The sequence below is a fragment of the Pichia membranifaciens genome (assembly GCF_001661235.1).
Source record: "Pichia membranifaciens NRRL Y-2026 unplaced genomic scaffold PICMEscaffold_2, whole genome shotgun sequence".
Lineage (NCBI taxonomy): Eukaryota > Fungi > Ascomycota > Pichiomycetes > Pichiales > Pichiaceae > Pichia > Pichia membranifaciens.
Window position 1 is genome coordinate 806,935 of NW_017566983.1, and position 17,802 is coordinate 824,736.

Below are 17,802 nucleotides of genomic sequence, written 5' to 3' on the forward strand. Positions count from 1 at the left end.
ATCGATGCACGATTTTTTTTAGGATGCAAGCAGAACTGAGAAATAGGAGGTAAAAGTACGAAGCTATTAATCAGGAGCAACCAACAAGTGCAATCAAAGTAAATTGTTATGAGTATATTCTCTTTCCTTGAGTTTGCGTAATTGAAGCTCCATCATATCAATTGTGTCTTTGAGTTCTTGCTGAGACATTCTTTGCTTACTAGCTTTTTCCAGCGGTTCCTTAAATCTGTTTCTATGCCTTCCCTTTTTGTAGTGGGAGATGTTCAATCCCTCGGGAGTTAGTTGTGTATCCGACATACGCTCACGTTGTTCAATCCACTCCCACAAGCTAGATTCACTCATAAGCATTCTGTTGTTGGAATACAATTCATATCCATTCGTGTGTCTGGCTGATTTAAACTTATCTGTTATCACGATAACAAACAATAAAATGATCAAAAACAACTTGAGATCGACTTGCTCTAAAATCAAGTCCGTATAGGTTTTTGGCTCAGGTTCAGAAACAGCGGATGTACCTTCCTCAGCTACCTCTGAGGTGGTTGTTAGTGGTGTCTCCTCTTTTGGTTTCTTGTTCCTATCCTTTCTTCTCACTTTGCTTGGTGATGTATTGATTGTTCCTCCAGAGCTGATTTTCTTTTTCAGTTCCGCAACCAAAATTCCAAGTGCTTCTTTCTGTCCAGATATTGCACCTCTTTCAATTGCACTTTTAATCCAGGACTTTCCTGTCCATACAACTGTAGTTACAATGAGAATATTCGTTGCGTTTTGTGGTCCCCAAGAGAGAAAAATCTTAGTCTTCACTTTGAATGCATTTCCAGATGGAACATCTGGTGATTCAGTCAATTGTACTATCAAACAATATTTGCTGAAGTCTTTATGCTCGATACTTTCCTCGACAATGCATTTTGTCTGTTTCGGGCCCACCGGACCTCCATTCACAGGCTTAGTATAATGATATGTCCGTTTGTTGTTGACAAATTTTGGGATTTCTCCAATGTTAAAGTTTTTTTGCACTTTGAGTAAGTTTTTCATAAACGTAGGATCATCCCCAAACATAAGCTCATAGATCAATCCCATAGGAGCAGGAACATTTTCCTCAATGATTTTTGTTTCCGAAGAGTCGGGAGAGTAACCAGCGGAGGTCTGTGCATGCACTTTGGGCCCTTCAAAAGGTAAACCATTGAAAACGCTATCCTCTTCTGGCTGTGCGGTGACATCCCCATTTTTGGAAATGTCCTCATCATCCTTAACCATATCTTCTGCATCAGATATACTTGTATCAGATGTGTCATCATCAACATTATCATTCCCATTCCCACTCGCAGTAACTCCATCACTTTTCCTGCGGGTCTTTGAGTAGTCTTCACCCTCTTCATCATCCGAATATCCTACAGAAACCGTGTCCAAAGAATCAACCTCATCATCTAAATCGAGATCAATTGTGTCAATGCCTTCATTATTGATGTTCGACTTCCATACTTTGAAAATTAAATCGTAAGATGGGTCTCTCGACATAAAAGAAGCAAAGATGTATTTGTTGTGTAAGTTACTGAACTCAATTGCATTAGGAATTCCTACGGTTTTTTTCTTCTGTATTTTCAAAATGGCGTTCAAAGGAATAGTTAAGCGTGTCACCAACCCAATAATATTGGAGTGGAAAGAAATGTGATGCTCACTAAGATAAAGTTTCCCTTGAACTAAGATTTCTTTCCTGTATGCACAAGCAAAATCTTCAATGAAAACTTCATAAGCGGGAAAACTTGGAAATAGCGTATGAAAAGCTTCTTGTCTTTTATCACTGGGTGCCTTCAAATCTAGCTTCTCAAAAGGAAAATCTTTCTTTCTGCCACTTACTTCAACCTGATCCGGATAATCTTCACCGCTGCCAATATTTGAATTCAGTCTACTCAAATTGTTTCCACCTGAATCCAGAGATTGTCTTTTTCCCGCCAAAGGCAACTTTAACTTCTTCTTGAAGCTTAGGCTGTTGCTCATCGGAGGGGCAGAGGGTTCCTCTTCATCGGAAGACAGTATTGAGGTTAATGAGTTTCTTATAGTAGGCTTTCTCGGCAGTGGAGATAAAGAGGGTCTTGACCTTTGCTCTTTTGAAGAAACGGCTGCTCTTGTATTTTCTTGGTTTTGGTCAATCTTCACACTAGAATTAGGGTTGGTAGGCGATTTAACGTCAGAGTACGATATATCATCATTATTATGATTCTTCAGCTGATGTAATCCCTGGCTGTTATTGTGCACCGAGCTGTCAGGAATACTCAGATGATTTTGATCATGCAAAAGTTGAGTCTGGTTTTTAGGGAATGCGTCCAGAGTTAAACTTCCCTGCCCTAACGTAGTAATAAGAGCCTTCTTGATTGGAACAAAATTCACCGCACTTAATGGTTCATTTCTAGCAGTGTCATTTTCAGACGACACAGAAGAAGACACGGCATCGTCAATGTTGTTCACATCCTCTTCTTCATCATTGTGGTTTGCCAATTCAGTGAATGATTTTAAATTCAGTGTGTTCATCAAAGTCGAAAATATACCATGTTGACCAGATGCAGTCTTGTTATTGTTTTCTGTATTATCCTGTTCGGCATTTGTGCTAGCTTGCTCTAATGAGTTTGAACTCTCCTCTCCACCATTCTCATTATCCTTATTCAACGATGTTCTAGAAGAGACTGAATGGTTGGGAGTGGAACTATGTATGTGCATCGATGGCTTTTGATGGAGATGCTTGCTCAATCTCCTACCTAAGGAGTTGTTAAGAAAGTCGTGGTGCTTCGAAGCATGCCGATTGTCTGTGACATTTAGCCCCGTACTGTCTATTAATAAATGGTCGGGTTCAAAGTCACCACCTTCATCATCATCAAAATCCTCATCGTAATCGTCATCCTCCTCCTCATCATTTCCGATATCGTCGTCTTCGTTCTCACCATTGTAATATCCCTGACGACGAGCCGAGTCTTTATGATTAAATCCCATATTTGTGCTCCGAAGTCTAGGGCTCAAGGAAGAATTACCAATCAGCTTTCTTCTGACAGCATCGAACTCTTCCCTTTTAGAAGGTGTATGATTTATTGACTGCATTGCCGGTAACGGAGGAATTTTAGATATATCCAGTTGATCACCGTTTACTGTGATTGTTCTGTTTCTTGGAGGGGAAGACAAAGCCAAGCCATTGGGTACAGAACTAGACTTTCCCATTCTACTGTCCGGTTTGGTGGCATTCAGAGGAGAAATGTCCATCGATCCTTTGCCTATTAATCGCATTGACTGCGACTTTGGTAGAGTATCTGACTTGTCCCGCCGCTTGAACAAGTTAGAAAAAGAGTGATTCTTCTTCTTGGCACTTGAAATTGAATCCGAGTCTGAATCCTTCCGTTTCAAACGAAAGCTTCTGCTGTGGCCGCCAGGCATGATATCGAGTGAATGGCCGATAGTAATTGCCGGGTATAGCTCAAATGCAAGTTGGATTGGTTTCGCAAGTGCACTTTAATCCGACTATTCTACAGCTTAGAGCCGACTCTATTTCCAGCCTAATCTCTTCGAAAGAAACGAAATTCAAAATAAGTGGCGAGGGAGGATAAAGGGATGGGTGGCACAGTAAGTACGTACTATATCGGACAAGCTATACAAATGGAACTAGAAATAGAGAAGGAAAAAGATAGGAAACAGGAATTAGCGGTCCTCAGCCCATTCATTTTCCCTTCTGATTGCCGCCTCCTCCTCAGGCGTGAAGTCGTTGACTATGTTGAACGTCTTCCGTATCTCTTCAGGAGACTTCCCTCTTATCATTTCGGCAACGATTTTGCATCCCGCATTGAGTAAGGGCTTGATGTTTAGGTAGTTGGCGGCCAAAATGATTTCGTAAAGCATCTCCTGGTCGACGTTAAGAAAGTTCTTATCCCATGGGTCAATAGGGGCTGATTTCTTCGAATCGTCCTCCTGATCATCGTCCGGAAAGTCTGTGTTCTTGTAGTGTTCACACCATTCCAAAATGTTTTTCATCACTGCCGACCGCACGTTCTGTGTAGGCACCTCGATAGTGTCCTGGTCTTCATCGTCCGACTCCTCTTCCCCCTCGGCAGGAAGAAGGTTCTTGAGCATGTTTTTGATGAGAAGGGACTTCTCTGCCACCTTTCTCTCCACGTTGAAGCGGTCATTGTCGGACGTGATGATCACAATCGATCTTTCGGCAGTCATCTTATGTGTTTAGGTTGCTGTCTGATACCCTTTGTTGTTTCTTGCTCTGGCCTCTCCTCGACGCTTATCCGCCGCAAAATGTGTCTTCTCTCTTGAAAGTGGAAAGGGCAAAAGGGAAGGGAAACGACATCGTGGTAATGTTACGTAAGCTGCATCACTTTAAAATTTTCCCAAATTTTTTTCTTGTGCATCAGTGAAAAGTTTTTAGATCCTTAGTTTTTGCTTGGAACCTTGATAACGGAATGCCCTTGAGCACGAGACGTGGAGACAGAACAAGGGCAACAAGAAAAAGTACAGATGGCTGCTACTAAGGAATACGTGCTGGGAAAAATTTTCAAGTATCTCTGTGCGGAGGGCTTACAGAGCTCTGCAGATACTTTGCTGAAGAATGCCGCTGATAGTGGTATTACAATCGACACCAAAGAGACAGGTGCAGAGCGTGTGGGATTGGACAGATTCTTCGACAACAAAGCCTTGATTTCTGAAGATGAGAAGCTAGCAAGTGCTGCAGAAAAGAAGGCATCTGAAGATAGCTCGGACTCAAGTGACGATGACTCTTCTTCGTCTTCCTCTTCCTCTTCCTCTTCCTCTTCCTCTGAAAGTGATGACAGTTCCGACAGTGATTCTTCTGACTCATCTGATTCTTCTGACTCTTCCAGCAGTGACAGTGATGGTGATTCCGATTCCGATTCTGATTCCGATTCTGATTCCGATTCTGATTCTGATTCTGATTCTGACTCGTCATCGACCTCAAGCCCTGAATTTAACGTTGAAGCAAAGGAGGAAAAATCAGACAAAGAAGAGAAGACAACAGAACTTGCCAAATCAAGCGACACTTCCTCAGATTCTTCCTCAAGCTCTTCGGACAGTGACTCAAGTTCTTCAAGCAGCAACTCTAACTCTTCTGACTCCGACTCTGATTCTGATTCTGAATCAAGCTCAAGCTCAGACTCCAGCTCAGATTCCAGTTCCAATTCCGACAGTGATTCTGATTCCGACTCTAGCTCCGACTCCGACTCTAGCTCTGACTCCGACTCTAGCTCCGACTCCGACTCTAGCTCCGACTCCGACTCTGACTCCGACTCTGACTCCGATTCCGATTCCGATTCCGACTCCAAGAATGTTAAGAAGAGAAAGCTAGAACAAGAAACTGAAGAAAAGACCAACAAAAAGGTGAAAGCAAGCGACACAGAATCCGAAACGCTAAGCGAAGAAGTATCCCCTGATCCCGAGCATATTCCGGCAGCGGAGGAAGAACTGAGACCAGGGCAGAAGAAACACTTTTCCAGAGTTGACAGATCAAAAGTCTCATTCGAAGCGAATGAGCTCACGGACAATACATATCAAGGTGCTGCAGGAACATGGGGTGAGATTGCAAACCAGAAGCTGGGCGCAGTGAGAGGAAAGGACTTCACCAAAGGTAAAAACAAAATGAAAAGAGGTTCCTACAGAGGTGGCTCCATCACCATGGCTGTTGGTAGTTACAAGTTCAAGGATTGATCGTCGGACGACATGCGAGTCACCGGCAAACATCAACACCTAATCACACTTCTATAGATACTCATGTATATCATATAACACACCAAACTCATCTAATACTAATAATCAAAACTGAAAAAAATGAAATTTTCGCCGATCGGCGTAAAACTGGTTTGAACTTTTTTTTCTTGAGCTCTTAAGTGCATTCATGAATAGAGCAGTTAGTAATATAGAATTTGCCTTGGGCAGTTAATCTTTGATTTAAGCATCAATTACTGCCAGGGCCTTTATTTGTCACGTCCATACATGCCTTCCGAAGCAGCACCGAGTGCAGACACCAAACCGAACAAGCTTGAAAACTTGTTCTCGGATGATAGCTCTACTGACGACACAGATTCCGAAAACGATCAGTTAATTATACCTGCTGCCAGCTCGAGAAAAAGACAAAAACTAGCTCCGAAAACACAGGAAGCAATCAACACAATCAAGGAAACCAATGATGACAACGAATTTGAAGAAGGTGAGCTGGTGAAGATACCACTAGATAGACCAAGTGACTTTATCCCTGATGCAGTATCTCATATTTTTGCCAACAGTGATTTTTCATACTTGAAATTGAAACCTGACCATTCAGCTCGTCCTATCTGGATCAGTCCATCCGATGGCAAGATATACCTTGAAAGTTTCTCACCTTTATCGGAGCAGGCTCAAGATTTTTTGGTCACCATTGCAGAACCCGTCAGTAGGCCCAGTTTTATGCATGAATATAAGATCACGACACACTCTTTATACGCCGCAGTTTCGGTTGGATTGGAGACCGATGACATAATTTCGGTTTTGAACCGGTTGTCGAAGGTGCCAGTGGCGACGTCAGTTGTCGAATTCATTAAAGCAGCCACACACTCCTATGGTAAGGTCAAATTAGTTTTAAAGCACAATAGATACTTCGTTGAATCTTCTTCGGCCGAAATTTTGAGAATGTTGTTAAAGGACGATGTGATTGGCAAGTTGAGATTACAGACTGTGGATGAAGTTAATGGCGCTTCTGATGGTTTAGTTGAAACACAAGCTCCAAAGCAAGGAAATTTGGTCATTCCAGGTACGAAAAAGAATCATGAAAACAAAAACTCTAAAGAGAAAGGGACGGATGCCAAGAATGAGACTAAAAAGAAAGAATTTGTAGAAGGTGTGGAAGACATCTATGCTGATGTGATTGCTGATGCAGAAGATGAAAATGCGGATGATACTGTTCATTCCTTCGAAGTAGCTGCTGAGAACGTCGAGACAGTGAAAAAGAGATGTCAAGAAATTGATTACCCAATGTTGGAAGAGTACGATTTCAGGAACGATACAAGGAACCCCGACTTGGAGATTGATTTAAAACCCTCCACACAGATTAGACCGTATCAGGAAAAATCGTTGAGTAAGATGTTTGGTAACGGACGTGCAAGATCGGGTATCATCGTCTTACCTTGTGGTGCTGGAAAAACCTTGGTTGGTATCACTGCAGCCTGCACCATTAGAAAATCGATCATTGTTTTATGTACCTCTTCTGTTTCCGTGATGCAGTGGAGGCAACAGTTTTTGCAATGGTGTACCATTCAGCCTGAAAACGTCGCTGTTTTCACATCGGAAAATAAACAAATGTTTCGGGGCGAGTCAGGCTTAGTGGTGTCTACTTATTCCATGGTGGCAAATACTCGAAATAGATCCCATGACTCTCAAAAAGTGATGGATTTCTTGACGTCCAGAGAATGGGGTTTTATTATCTTAGATGAAGTGCACGTTGTTCCTGCTGCAATGTTCAGAAGAGTTGTTACCGCCTTGGCAACACATGCGAAATTGGGATTGACTGCTACTCTAGTTAGAGAAGATGAAAAGATTTCTGATCTTAATTTCCTTATTGGTCCTAAGATGTATGAAGCAAATTGGATGGAGCTTTCTCAAAAGGGTCATATTGCTAAAGTGCAATGTGCTGAAGTTTGGTGTCCTATGACAAGTGAGTTCTATCAAGAATATCTAAGGGAGAGTGCACGTAAGAGAATGTTGTTGTATATTATGAATCCAACTAAGTTTCAAGCGTGTCAATTTTTGATCCAATACCATGAGAGTCGGGGAGATAAGATTATTGTCTTTTCAGATAACGTTTATGCCCTTCAAGAGTATGCTCTCAAATTGGGTAAGCCCTTCATTTTCGGTTCGACTCCTCAACAAGAAAGGATGAATATTTTGCAGAATTTCCAATATAATGATAGAGTTAGCACAATTTTCTTATCAAAGGTTGGTGATACGTCTATCGATTTGCCAGAAGCAACATGTTTGATTCAAATCTCATCGCATTATGGTTCAAGAAGACAAGAAGCACAACGGTTAGGACGTATTTTACGTGCCAAGCGTAGGAATGATGAAGGTTTTAATGCATTTTTCTATTCCTTGGTTTCTAAAGATACACAAGAAATGTACTATTCCACGAAAAGACAAGCTTTCCTTGTTGATCAAGGTTATGCTTTCAAAATTATCACTCACTTGCATGGTATGGAGGAACTACCAAACCTTGCATATGCCTCTCCCAAAGAACGTAGAGAATTGTTGCAAGAGGTTCTATTGAAGAATGAAGAGGCAGCTGGCGTGGAAATGGGTGAAGACGCAGATAATTTGATTGGACATGGAGTTTCCAGGAGACTCAAATCCAGCTCTGTGAAGAACCAAGCTTCTATGGCTGGTCTCGCCGGAGGTGAAGATATGGCATATGTTGAGTATTCCAGAAATAAAAACAAAGATTTGGGTGTTTCCCATCATCCATTCTTTGAAAAGAACTATTACAGAAGGACGAAGAGATAAGTATATTTTGTTTCCACGCTTCAAAATTTGTTCATCACCTCCCTGCCATAACAAAATTACATTTAAATTTTTGCTACATAGTTTACATCATTAACACATAAATATATACGAACGTATTGCCTATTACATCGAATCCTATACATTTTAAATATTATACACAATAAATAATACACGCAAAAGAAAGGTGAATCACTCCTCCTGTGATTCTGCATCTAACTGTTGCTTTAATTCTTGACTTACCTCCACAGCTGTGTTTTCCAAATCCGTCATAACGTCACTTTTGAAGCTTACAACATAATCCAAACACTGGGCTATGTCGCAGACCAACTGTGTACGATTTTCGCTGATCATTGAAATGGTCTTTTTATAGTCTCGCTGAGCATCTTTCCATTTGCTTTCAATGGATTTTCTGTTCTCAGTGTTTTGTAACTTGAATAAGCGTATTTCCTTAGCTTTTTCTTCAAGATCAAATTGCTTGTTTGATGAATCCGTGGTATATTTATCATTGAGCTCAGAATATTCCTTCCTGGATTTGGACAACGAATCCTCCAATTCTTCCAATTTATCGGTGCAAGAAACAATAGACAACTTTAAGTCATCAACGGTTTCTTGTGATTGCAATATATCATCTTGGAGTTTTGTAATATGAGACTGCACTTTGTTCTTCAAGTCGCCAAGAGAAGATCTAAGTTTTGGTAAAATAGGAACCATTTCATGTGGTGAAGTTCCAATTTTGGTACTCTGGTACTCTTCATCTAAAGAATTGATAACCAGGGAAGAAGTGTCTGGCGGTGTTTCAAGGCTCAAGTCATTCAAAATCTGGTAAACCGTATTATTGTAAAAATTTATTTTTGCTTGTAGATCATTGAATTGTAGTTTGAGAGCTTCAGATTTGGATTCTATCAACTGTTTCGTCTGTCGCTGCTTTGAATCAATCAAATTTAAACTTGTTGTTAGTCTTGCCCGATCTTTGTGCAAATCCTCTATATCCTTAAGTGTGAGGTTCTTCTTCTCCAAATCAGATATGATATCTTGTTTCTCCTTATTGATATTTTGAATAGACTCCATGATATTACGGATATCTGAATTAGCTTTTTCAATGACACTAGGCCATTTGAGTTGTCGCTGTTTCTGTATATCAATATAATTCTGGAATTTTGTAACATCTGTCTGCAACGCATTAGCTCTTTCCATTTCATCAAAGAAAAGGTTATACGTTTCCTTGCTAGAGTCCAATTTCTGCTGCAACGTTTCGTGTAGTTCTTCATCTATGTTCATTTTGGATTGCACTTCTTCAATATAAACGAGGTACTCGTTCTCCATTTCTGCAAAATAGCTTGAATAGTCGTCTTCACCAGTAGTCAAAAAGGCCCTATAAGAGTCGAGCACATAAGTCAAGAACAACTTATTCATCAGGGATATCTCATTTGAAATTACTGGGTCATCTGTTAAATTCGTGTCAGTTTTATTTGACTGTTCTTCTTGGAAGGAGTAGATATCCAAATCGTCAAACTTCAGAGTTTCTTTGACTAGTTTTAACAGCCAATGTAACATGCCTAGAAAGACAGGCCAATTCGATCCACCGACAGCACTTATTTGAGATTTGTTGATTGTGTCCAAATAGGGATAATCTAAAAACTTCAAAAGTGTATAGACGTCCTGTTCTATGGATTTGTTAAATTTGAAGCCCGGATCCAGCTTTTTATAAAGCCATTGGAAAATTAAAACAAACTCTTTCTGTGTGGGGGTTTTCAAAGTTTTTGGCGTGAGTGGCTGTTTCATCTCAATGTCAAATTTTTTGGTGGATAGATAATTGTAGAGCTCATCTTGTACTTCAGACTGGAATCTATGACTTCTCAATGGTCTCGGATCCTGTGGTTTACTATATGCAGAAGGGCGGTGTGCCGGAGCTGGGGTTTCATAGCGATTCCCCGACGCGGACGACGGAGGGAGCACTGATTCTCTCCGGCTCCCTATTGTGGACCTTCGTTGTGTGTTCAACGGTATGCCCGACCTAGTGATGGAGTTCTGCACCAATTGTTGTACTGTGTTTTGAGTCGCTGCGTTGCGGATGGTGAAAGGGGTGGAAGACGTGGAGTTTGAAGCCAGCTGGGCTTGGAGGGCGCTGTTGAGGCTAGGAATGCTGGAAATGTTGCCGTTGTGGTTGTGATTGTGACTGTTGTTGTTGTTGTTATTGTTGTTCATTATCGACTGTCGACGAAGGTTGGGCGGGTTAATCAACCTGGGCGCCCCGAGGTGCGCATTGGCAGGCAGAAGACTCAACCTCTTCCTCTTCCTATCCCGGCTGGACTCGGTGCCGTCCGGCGACCGCAAGAGCGACGACCGAGACGAAGACAGTCTTCGGTTCGTGAACGTCGTGGACGTGATCGGAGAGAGAAAGCTGTTTTGTCGCTGGACCGTCCGCTGTTTCGGCTGGCCCGTCTGCGACATGGTCTCTCTTCGTGCAAGCAGAGACTCTCTCGGGTATTCCATGCCGTGCGTCTGCCCTTCAAACGCTCTCCGGACTGCGGTGCCAGATGAGCCGAATCCTGTGTCACGAAACGGTAAACATCTCGACAGAAATGGCAGAACCGAAATCATAACAAGAAAAAACATGAAACGGGTACCACCTCTGCGGTGCACGGGTGTAATTCTTGGAGCTCTCTGTGGGTTTTTTTGGGTCGATCGGTGCATTTTCCTTTTTTTTCTCTTTTTCTCGTGTTCCGCTCGCATGATCCAGCTAAGGCTGGGGTAAATTGTCAGCTTTTGTTCTCTACGGAAAGATGTCACCAAGGGCCAGTAGGAAGAAGCATTTCGGGGTTTCTAAAGAAGGAGAGTTCTTAGAGGCAAGCCGAAACCCAGAGGCAAAGCCAGTATGTTGAGAACAGGGTACTACAGAGCTGGAAACTCTGGTTTACTACGCAAACAGTTTGCGAAAAAAGCAATTTTCACGTCAGCCAGATTAGAATCTACGAAAAGTTCTAACCCGGAGCTGAACAAGAAGAACAACCTGGCAGAGGTGCTGCTTGAACATGAGGGCATCGGACATCACCCAAAGAGAAACAAGCATGTGGTAGCAGAGGAAAGTCGTTTCTGCGGAGGCGAACACTCTTCTCCTTCGTTATCGGTGCTCGAAAGGAAGTTGCGGGAACTGCAGTCTAAACCCGTGGACTTCCATTATTATCTCCGGTCGTTGCACAAGATCCAGCGAGGCGACAAGTTGCCGTACAAATTCGGTACCAACCAGCTACACACAGAGGCAAGAGAAGAGTCGACCATGGATGAAGTGCTGCAGGGGATAGTGCAACGGTTCAGAGCCCCGGTGAACTACGCTTTTGGCTACGGATCGAAGGTTTTCTCCCAGGGCTCTTCGATCGATATATCGAATTCGCAGATCGATATGATACTTGCGGTGTCCGACCCGTTGGAATGGCACAAACAGAATATATTGCAACACGGCTCGGACTACTCTTTTCTCAAGTTCTTGGGGCCCTCGGCCATCAACTACGTGAGCGAATTGGGTGCCGGAATCTATTTCAACCCTTTTGTCGACGTCAATATCAACGGCACGCCGCTAGAACTCAAGTACGGGATAACGTCAGTAGATACGCTTATCGACGATCTTGCAAACTGGTCAACCATGTACTTGGCCGGAAGGTTGCACAAACCTGTCGCTATTGTTCAGAACTCGGCCCAGCTGTTGTTTCTGAACCAATACAATTTGACAAACGCTGTTAAATTGTCTATTTTGCTACTCAACAAAAGATTCATCAAAGAAAGTGAACTATACCTGAGCATTGCAGGTCTTTCTTATATGGGTGATCCAAGGCTAAAGGTCCAAGGAGAAAACCCAGACAAAGTGAAGAACATTGTGGAGAACCAATTCTCGCTGTTCAAAAACTTGTACAAACCTATACTCGACAATTACTTCCCTAACCTCATTCAATCGGCTCATGAAGACTCGGATTCTGGTGACAGAGTGTATCATGTCAATTTGTCGGAGGAGCAGATTGCAAACATCATCATAGAATTGCCACGCAAATTTAGGTCAAGACTCTTCAACATGCTGAAGGAAAAATACGGAAATGAATTGTCAAAGGATACCCTAGTGCAGGAAATGATAGCGGAGCCCTCGCTTAAGGTGTTAACGTCGAAGTCTGTTGGAAGTGAACCTATTGTTTCATACAATGACATACTTGGACTGACTCAATTATCGTCGGCAAATTTACTTGCCGACATCCCAAAACGTGACTGGGAATATCTTCCTACAGAGTACAAGGTGGGAATTTCTCCATTCATAAAAAAGATGGCTTCTGATTTAAAGCAGCATCCGGAAACACTTCGCTGGGCCCTCTCTCAGACAGTGGAAGATACAGTAGGGTCTAGTGCCCTGGTACAGAGTCTCAAAGGCATTCTTACTGCTGGTGTGGTCCGTAGTTGGAAATATGCATCCGCTAAGCGCAGAAAGTATCTGCAAGCCCAGCAAAGGGGCAAAACTGGACGATGATGAAAACGAACTTTATGACATTGGTAAATTTGTAAACTCTATATAGTTGCAAGTTGTGTATATTTAGCGTCTGACATGTAACAAAGACAAGGACATTAATAATGTACGTTTGGTTTAATTGGTATATAAATTAAAATCAAATGTAGCTATAATACAAGTGTTAATAGGAGAATCTAGAAGAAAGAAGAAAAGAGAAGAAAGCATGTAAAAGAACTGAATGAAAAAAAAGCATATACAGAATTTTATGGTATACCGATCACGACACTTTTCCCCACACTGAAACTAACGGCCACTTTAGAGCCATCGCTACTCCAACTTATTTCGGACACAAACCCGGACTCTTGAGGTTCTTCATTAGTTTCCTCAAAATGTTGGTATAATCCGACCTGTCGTATTTTGATATTGCTTTTGCTGTCACCTTCGATGCACCAAATACAAACCGATCCGGAGGAATCCCCTGTTACAATCTTTTTCCTCGTATCGTCCTCTCCTTGATAAAAGGAGGCGCAAAGAATAGCTTGACCTTGGTCAACACTCACCAAGTCTATTGTTTCATTTTGGACAAAGTCCCATATCCTCATAGTTCCATCCAACGCAGTGCTTAGTAAAAACCATCTGTTAGAAATAGTGATCCATTCTAGCATAGAAACGGCTAAGGCATGGCCTCTTAGGATTTGCAAACTATTGGTTGAGTTCCCCTTCCATATTCTAATCACGCCATCTTCGCTGGCGGAGCACAAGAGTCGTAATTTAGGATCATACTTGACGCAGCAAATCGATTCTTCGTGTCCAGTCAATACCCCTATGATACTGTTGCTATTATCACTAGTCACTTGGCATACGAGTAATGTATATTTAGGTCCTGGAATGACAAATTTATTATCATCTAGCCAACATGTGTCAGTGCCGTAGTTTTTGTAAAGCGGGCTGCCAGTCGACGAGGATTCGTTATTGGCTGAATCTTTAGAAATGAGGTCGTTGAAACTTTTGTCTGCATGTGACCAGCTCTCTTTATCCAAATGCGCTACCACCAAACTTGAGGTTATATCCCATACCACTGCCACATTCCTGATGTCTAAAGACAGAAGGTACCTTCCGCTAGGCGACCAACGTAATGACACAATTGGCCAATGATGCATGGCCAGCGTGCTCAGCAGTGTGCCCTCAATAGACCAGAGACGCAGCTCGCCATTTTCGGAAGCAGTTATCAAAGAAGAGCCTTTCGGAGACCAGGACACTATAAGCGTCTCCTTACACGCTAAAGGTAAGGACAACTTGGTCTCAGAGTTGGAGTTGAACGAATATATCACTGACTGATTGTCTCTTTGTGACCACGCAATAAGCTCAGGGTTGTTAGGCGAAAAAGAGACGGAGTATGAGGAGTCGTAATTCATCAACCCTTTCACTACCTGGATAAATCCAGATTTTTCCTGCTGTGCCTCCAGCGGTGTCGACCACGTCGAAACCTGGCGCTGCAGTTGTTGTTGCGCATGTTCGTCGGTATGCATCAAATCTCGTACCCCATCTTGCGCTTGTTCTTGTTGCTGGCCGTCTTCTTGTTTCACTTTGGTCTCCTCCTCTTCCGAGGACCTCTCCCGGGTCTGTTTGGAGCCATTCAATTCCTCCAAACTCAGTATTTTCCTATCCTCCGTTGGCTCCTTGGTGTTTATTTCATGCAAGGCCGTGAAGAAATTGAAATTTAGATTGATGATGTCATCTTGCATAATGGTGTCCGTTTTCACTGCCGACACCAAATCCGTCATTTTCGAGTACAAGATCCCCTTCTGCACCAAGTCCACTAGGCATCCGAGCGGCACGTGCGGAGAATACACGGAGTCCAGCTGGTTGATAGTGGTTTCGTCCTCCAACGCATAGGCAGACACCTCGAGACCCGACTCCTGAAGGTATCTCCATATCAGGTAGTTGATCTCGTTGACAGATACAGACATGTCGGTCGTCTCTTTGGAATGCTCTGTGTGCGTGTGTGCAATTGTACTTGCATGCAAGCTCTGGGAACTCCCCCAGAAGACGGTCCTGGCAGTTCTACCCGCTGTGAACGTACACACCTTTTGTCTGTATTTGTCACCTTTAGGGGAAAAAAACGAGAACGAGCAAGCACGATGAAAAAAAAATTGAGTCGATCGGCCCTGTCTGAGTCAGACAGCAAGTGAAAACGGATTGGAAGCTTATCGGAGAAGGGTAGGAAGGAAGGGAAACAGGAGAGGCCCTGTAAAGCGAGTCCAGACGTGGTGGCAAGTACAAGGTCAACAGCTGTAGAAAGAAAAAGTAATATGCTGAGGTACTATGATAGTGGCAAAATTATCCATGGTTTCATTTTTCAAAACGCCTGCTCCGGAACGATATGTGGAGAAACAGATAACGCTCGAAAGACGTACGGAGGTCCCGTTTGTTGCCGGCAGTTTGGAAGCTAGGTCTGCGGAGGACGCAGAAGGAAAGGATGGAGCTGTGGGAGAAAAGGTACTCTGGTTGGATGAGGGAAAAGCGTTGTTGAAAGAGGGAGGTTCGGGATACCTTTTTTCAGGGCAGATCGAAATTCGTCGAGTTGACTGTGCGCCGAGTCAAGACGGGGTGCTCACCGAAGGCTTGGAAGTGGTCATCAAGAAGTACACCGGAGAGTGGGTGGGAACGATAGTGTACGACTATGTGTACTGTGGCGGGAAGAAGTGCTACGACATGGCGCACCGGAAGCTGGTGAAGACCGTGCACCACCTCGAGGACGAGCAGTACCACGTCTATGTGAACTACGAGGCAGACCGTAAGATCGTGCTTCGGATGGAGGTGTGCCCGGGGGACGAGGAGGTGTTGCAGCGGTGCTTGCAGGATTACGAGGCGGAAGTTGTGTTCACGCCGTGTAAGGGATAGTCTTGGGTGTATAAATAGAGAGCGGCATGTGTATAGGAACTGACAATATGAAATGTATTCATTATATATCTATAAAAGAGTACAGCTTTTGTATTTCGTGGTGATAGCGTGTGTATCAGCTATGTACATGCGTCAGAGCAAAGGGTGTGTGTGTTTGATGTCCGGAGGTGTTTTTGCTCGTCCCGGCCTCACAGGTCTCTTTCCCAATGGGACTTCTTCACCTCCTTCAACCTTCTCGCCTTGAGCGTCTTGGCGGACCACTTTCTGGCAGATCTCTTTAGCAGCTTCTTCTGCTGCTGTTGGGTCTGGGCGTTGGGCTTGGTGACCAGGCTGATGAAGTTGTCTGTGACGCCGAACTCCTCCCTGATCTGCTTTCTGGACACACCCTGGTCCCGCAGCGTCTGCAGCTGCTCCACTATCGACGCATCAAACTTGTAGTTCTTAGGCTGGCTGGCCTTGGATACGACCGGCATGTACGCGACGTTGGCGGTCACGAGCGAGTCCTGCTCTGGGTAGTACAGGTCCGAGGCGGCTCTGGCGTCCGACTTGGGCAAGAAAGCCTTCGGGGTGATCTCTGGGTTTGGTGCTGCTGGTGCTGGGTGGAAGAAAAGACCCTCAGGCAGCTCAGGGCGGAGGTTGAATGCAGACGACTTTGCGTTGAACTTGTTTGGAGTGGTGCCGAGCTTAGGGATGCCGCTCGACGACGAAGAGTTGAAACGCACAGAAAAGCCCTTGCACTTGGACAGAGCTGCACGACACTGGAACATGGTTGCTGCGGTAGGCGGGAGCTTGCTGACTGGCTGCTACTGTTCGTGCTGTTCCTCTTCTCAATGCCCAGCTGCTGAGCATTCCATCTCTTTTGCACCCCTGTTTGCTTTTTTCATGAGAGCAGGGCCAGCGCTGCGGAAGCCGCTCTGGCCGACGCGTCGACCAGCGGCGGGGCTTGTGCGCCGGGTAACCCGCAGGGGTCTGCTGCAAACCCCATGGCGCCCACTGCAGCCAATGGGAGACGCGGGAGAACAAAACGGGCAGTGGGGCGTGCGGTCCTGCGGTGTTTGCTTTGCCATAACGGCTGTTCGGACCACTTTACGCTTACGCTTACGCTTATTCAGAGCACCATCTTCGTTCGTTCTTTGTTGACCCCGTGCGTCTACACTCTACGATTTCTGTGCTTCCGTGTCTGTGAGATCAGCAACTTCGACGGCTGCCTGGCATTTACACAGCGACCCACGCGGACACCCACACGCTTAGATATACACTTGGACTTAGACACACATCCACTCTGAAAAATGATAAAGGCATCTAGCAGAGCAGCTATCTCCAGGTCGATCTTCTCGACAACGTTTCTCGTCGCGTTCTCCCTCGTCGTGGCTAACAGCATTGTGCCCTGTCCTGTCGACAGAGGTGTCGCCAACGACTCGAAGATGAGTCCGGCCCAGATGCAGGAGCTGATGGAAAAGGAGACGAAATAGATTGGCGTCGTCACCCCGGCCGACGCCGTCCTCTGTGCACATAGCCGCATCCCGTATACATACTCTCACACTTATACCTATACATATCCGCCTCCAGGCACATGGACAGCGGCGGAACTCCAAATTACATATATGATTTTCTCATTGGACAGAGCTGCCGCCGAAGTTTTTTTTTCATTTTGCACTATTATTTGCATTTTCCCCAACTCTATCAGTACCATCTCCGTGGTTCTGGTCTCTATTATTCTCCACACAGATAGAGCCGGACGCTGCAGCAGACGTGGGTCTGTACTGCTCCTCGGCACATCGTGCACATACACTTATATTTACTGCTTCCCTCTTTATAGATAAGACCCCTGTATAACGACTAAACAAGCCAATCCTGAAGTCACGTGCGCATCGAGAAGGTTTTTTTTT

At 44.1% G+C, this 17,802-nt stretch overlaps 11 protein-coding genes across 11 annotated transcripts; 6 read left to right on the plus strand and 5 right to left on the minus strand.

The window, feature by feature from the left end:
- Positions 1 to 93: 93 nt before the first annotated feature.
- On the minus strand, positions 94 to 3,417 carry PICMEDRAFT_71463 (hypothetical protein; the record flags this gene model as incomplete). Its single annotated transcript, XM_019163932.1, has 1 exon — positions 94 to 3,417. The coding sequence occupies one exon, from the start codon at positions 3,415 to 3,417 to the stop codon at positions 94 to 96; it is 3,324 nt and encodes a 1,107-aa protein (XP_019018502.1).
- A 113-nt stretch (positions 3,418 to 3,530) lies between these two features.
- On the minus strand, positions 3,531 to 4,320 carry PICMEDRAFT_15345 (hypothetical protein). The gene has a single exon (XM_019160780.1). It carries the CDS (start codon positions 4,201 to 4,203, stop codon positions 3,679 to 3,681), a length of 525 nt encoding a protein of 174 aa, XP_019018503.1. The 5' UTR covers positions 4,204 to 4,320; the 3' UTR covers positions 3,531 to 3,678.
- Positions 4,321 to 4,450: 130 nt separating this feature from the next.
- PICMEDRAFT_15346 (hypothetical protein) lies at positions 4,451 to 5,820 on the plus strand. Its single transcript, XM_019160781.1, has one exon. The coding sequence runs from the start codon at positions 4,501 to 4,503 to the stop codon at positions 5,701 to 5,703; it is 1,203 nt and encodes a 400-aa protein (XP_019018504.1). The 5' UTR covers positions 4,451 to 4,500; the 3' UTR covers positions 5,704 to 5,820.
- A 129-nt stretch (positions 5,821 to 5,949) lies between these two features.
- PICMEDRAFT_15347 (hypothetical protein) lies at positions 5,950 to 8,902 on the plus strand. The gene has a single exon (XM_019160782.1). It carries the CDS (start codon positions 5,989 to 5,991, stop codon positions 8,521 to 8,523), a length of 2,535 nt encoding a protein of 844 aa, XP_019018505.1. The 5' UTR covers positions 5,950 to 5,988; the 3' UTR covers positions 8,524 to 8,902.
- On the minus strand, positions 8,713 to 10,974 carry PICMEDRAFT_10390 (hypothetical protein; the record flags this gene model as incomplete). Its single annotated transcript, XM_019159663.1, has 1 exon — positions 8,713 to 10,974. The coding sequence occupies one exon, from the start codon at positions 10,972 to 10,974 to the stop codon at positions 8,713 to 8,715; it is 2,262 nt and encodes a 753-aa protein (XP_019018506.1).
- A 338-nt stretch (positions 10,975 to 11,312) lies between these two features.
- Positions 11,313 to 13,202, plus strand: PICMEDRAFT_15348 (hypothetical protein). Its single transcript, XM_019160783.1, has one exon. The coding sequence runs from the start codon at positions 11,399 to 11,401 to the stop codon at positions 13,028 to 13,030; it is 1,632 nt and encodes a 543-aa protein (XP_019018507.1). The 5' UTR covers positions 11,313 to 11,398; the 3' UTR covers positions 13,031 to 13,202.
- Positions 13,203 to 13,234: 32 nt separating this feature from the next.
- On the minus strand, positions 13,235 to 14,979 carry PICMEDRAFT_40682 (hypothetical protein; the record flags this gene model as incomplete). The annotated part of the gene is made up of 2 exons (XM_019163110.1): positions 13,235 to 14,460; positions 14,551 to 14,979. 2 exons carry the CDS (start codon positions 14,977 to 14,979, stop codon positions 13,273 to 13,275), a joined length of 1,617 nt encoding a protein of 538 aa, XP_019018508.1. The 3' UTR covers positions 13,235 to 13,272.
- A 355-nt stretch (positions 14,980 to 15,334) lies between these two features.
- PICMEDRAFT_71470 (hypothetical protein) lies at positions 15,335 to 15,913 on the plus strand (the record flags this gene model as incomplete). Its single annotated transcript, XM_019163933.1, has 1 exon — positions 15,335 to 15,913. The coding sequence occupies one exon, from the start codon at positions 15,335 to 15,337 to the stop codon at positions 15,911 to 15,913; it is 579 nt and encodes a 192-aa protein (XP_019018509.1).
- A 188-nt stretch (positions 15,914 to 16,101) lies between these two features.
- Positions 16,102 to 16,680, minus strand: PICMEDRAFT_71471 (hypothetical protein; the record flags this gene model as incomplete). Its single annotated transcript, XM_019163934.1, has 1 exon — positions 16,102 to 16,680. The coding sequence occupies one exon, from the start codon at positions 16,678 to 16,680 to the stop codon at positions 16,102 to 16,104; it is 579 nt and encodes a 192-aa protein (XP_019018510.1).
- Positions 16,681 to 17,040: 360 nt separating this feature from the next.
- On the plus strand, positions 17,041 to 17,789 carry PICMEDRAFT_67045 (hypothetical protein). Its single transcript, XM_019163495.1, has one exon. It carries the CDS (start codon positions 17,518 to 17,520, stop codon positions 17,734 to 17,736), a length of 219 nt encoding a protein of 72 aa, XP_019018512.1. The 5' UTR covers positions 17,041 to 17,517; the 3' UTR covers positions 17,737 to 17,789.
- Positions 17,041 to 17,790, plus strand: PICMEDRAFT_15351 (hypothetical protein). Its single transcript, XM_019160784.1, has one exon. The coding sequence runs from the start codon at positions 17,203 to 17,205 to the stop codon at positions 17,383 to 17,385; it is 183 nt and encodes a 60-aa protein (XP_019018511.1). The 5' UTR covers positions 17,041 to 17,202; the 3' UTR covers positions 17,386 to 17,790.
- Positions 17,791 to 17,802: the final 12 nt, after the last annotated feature.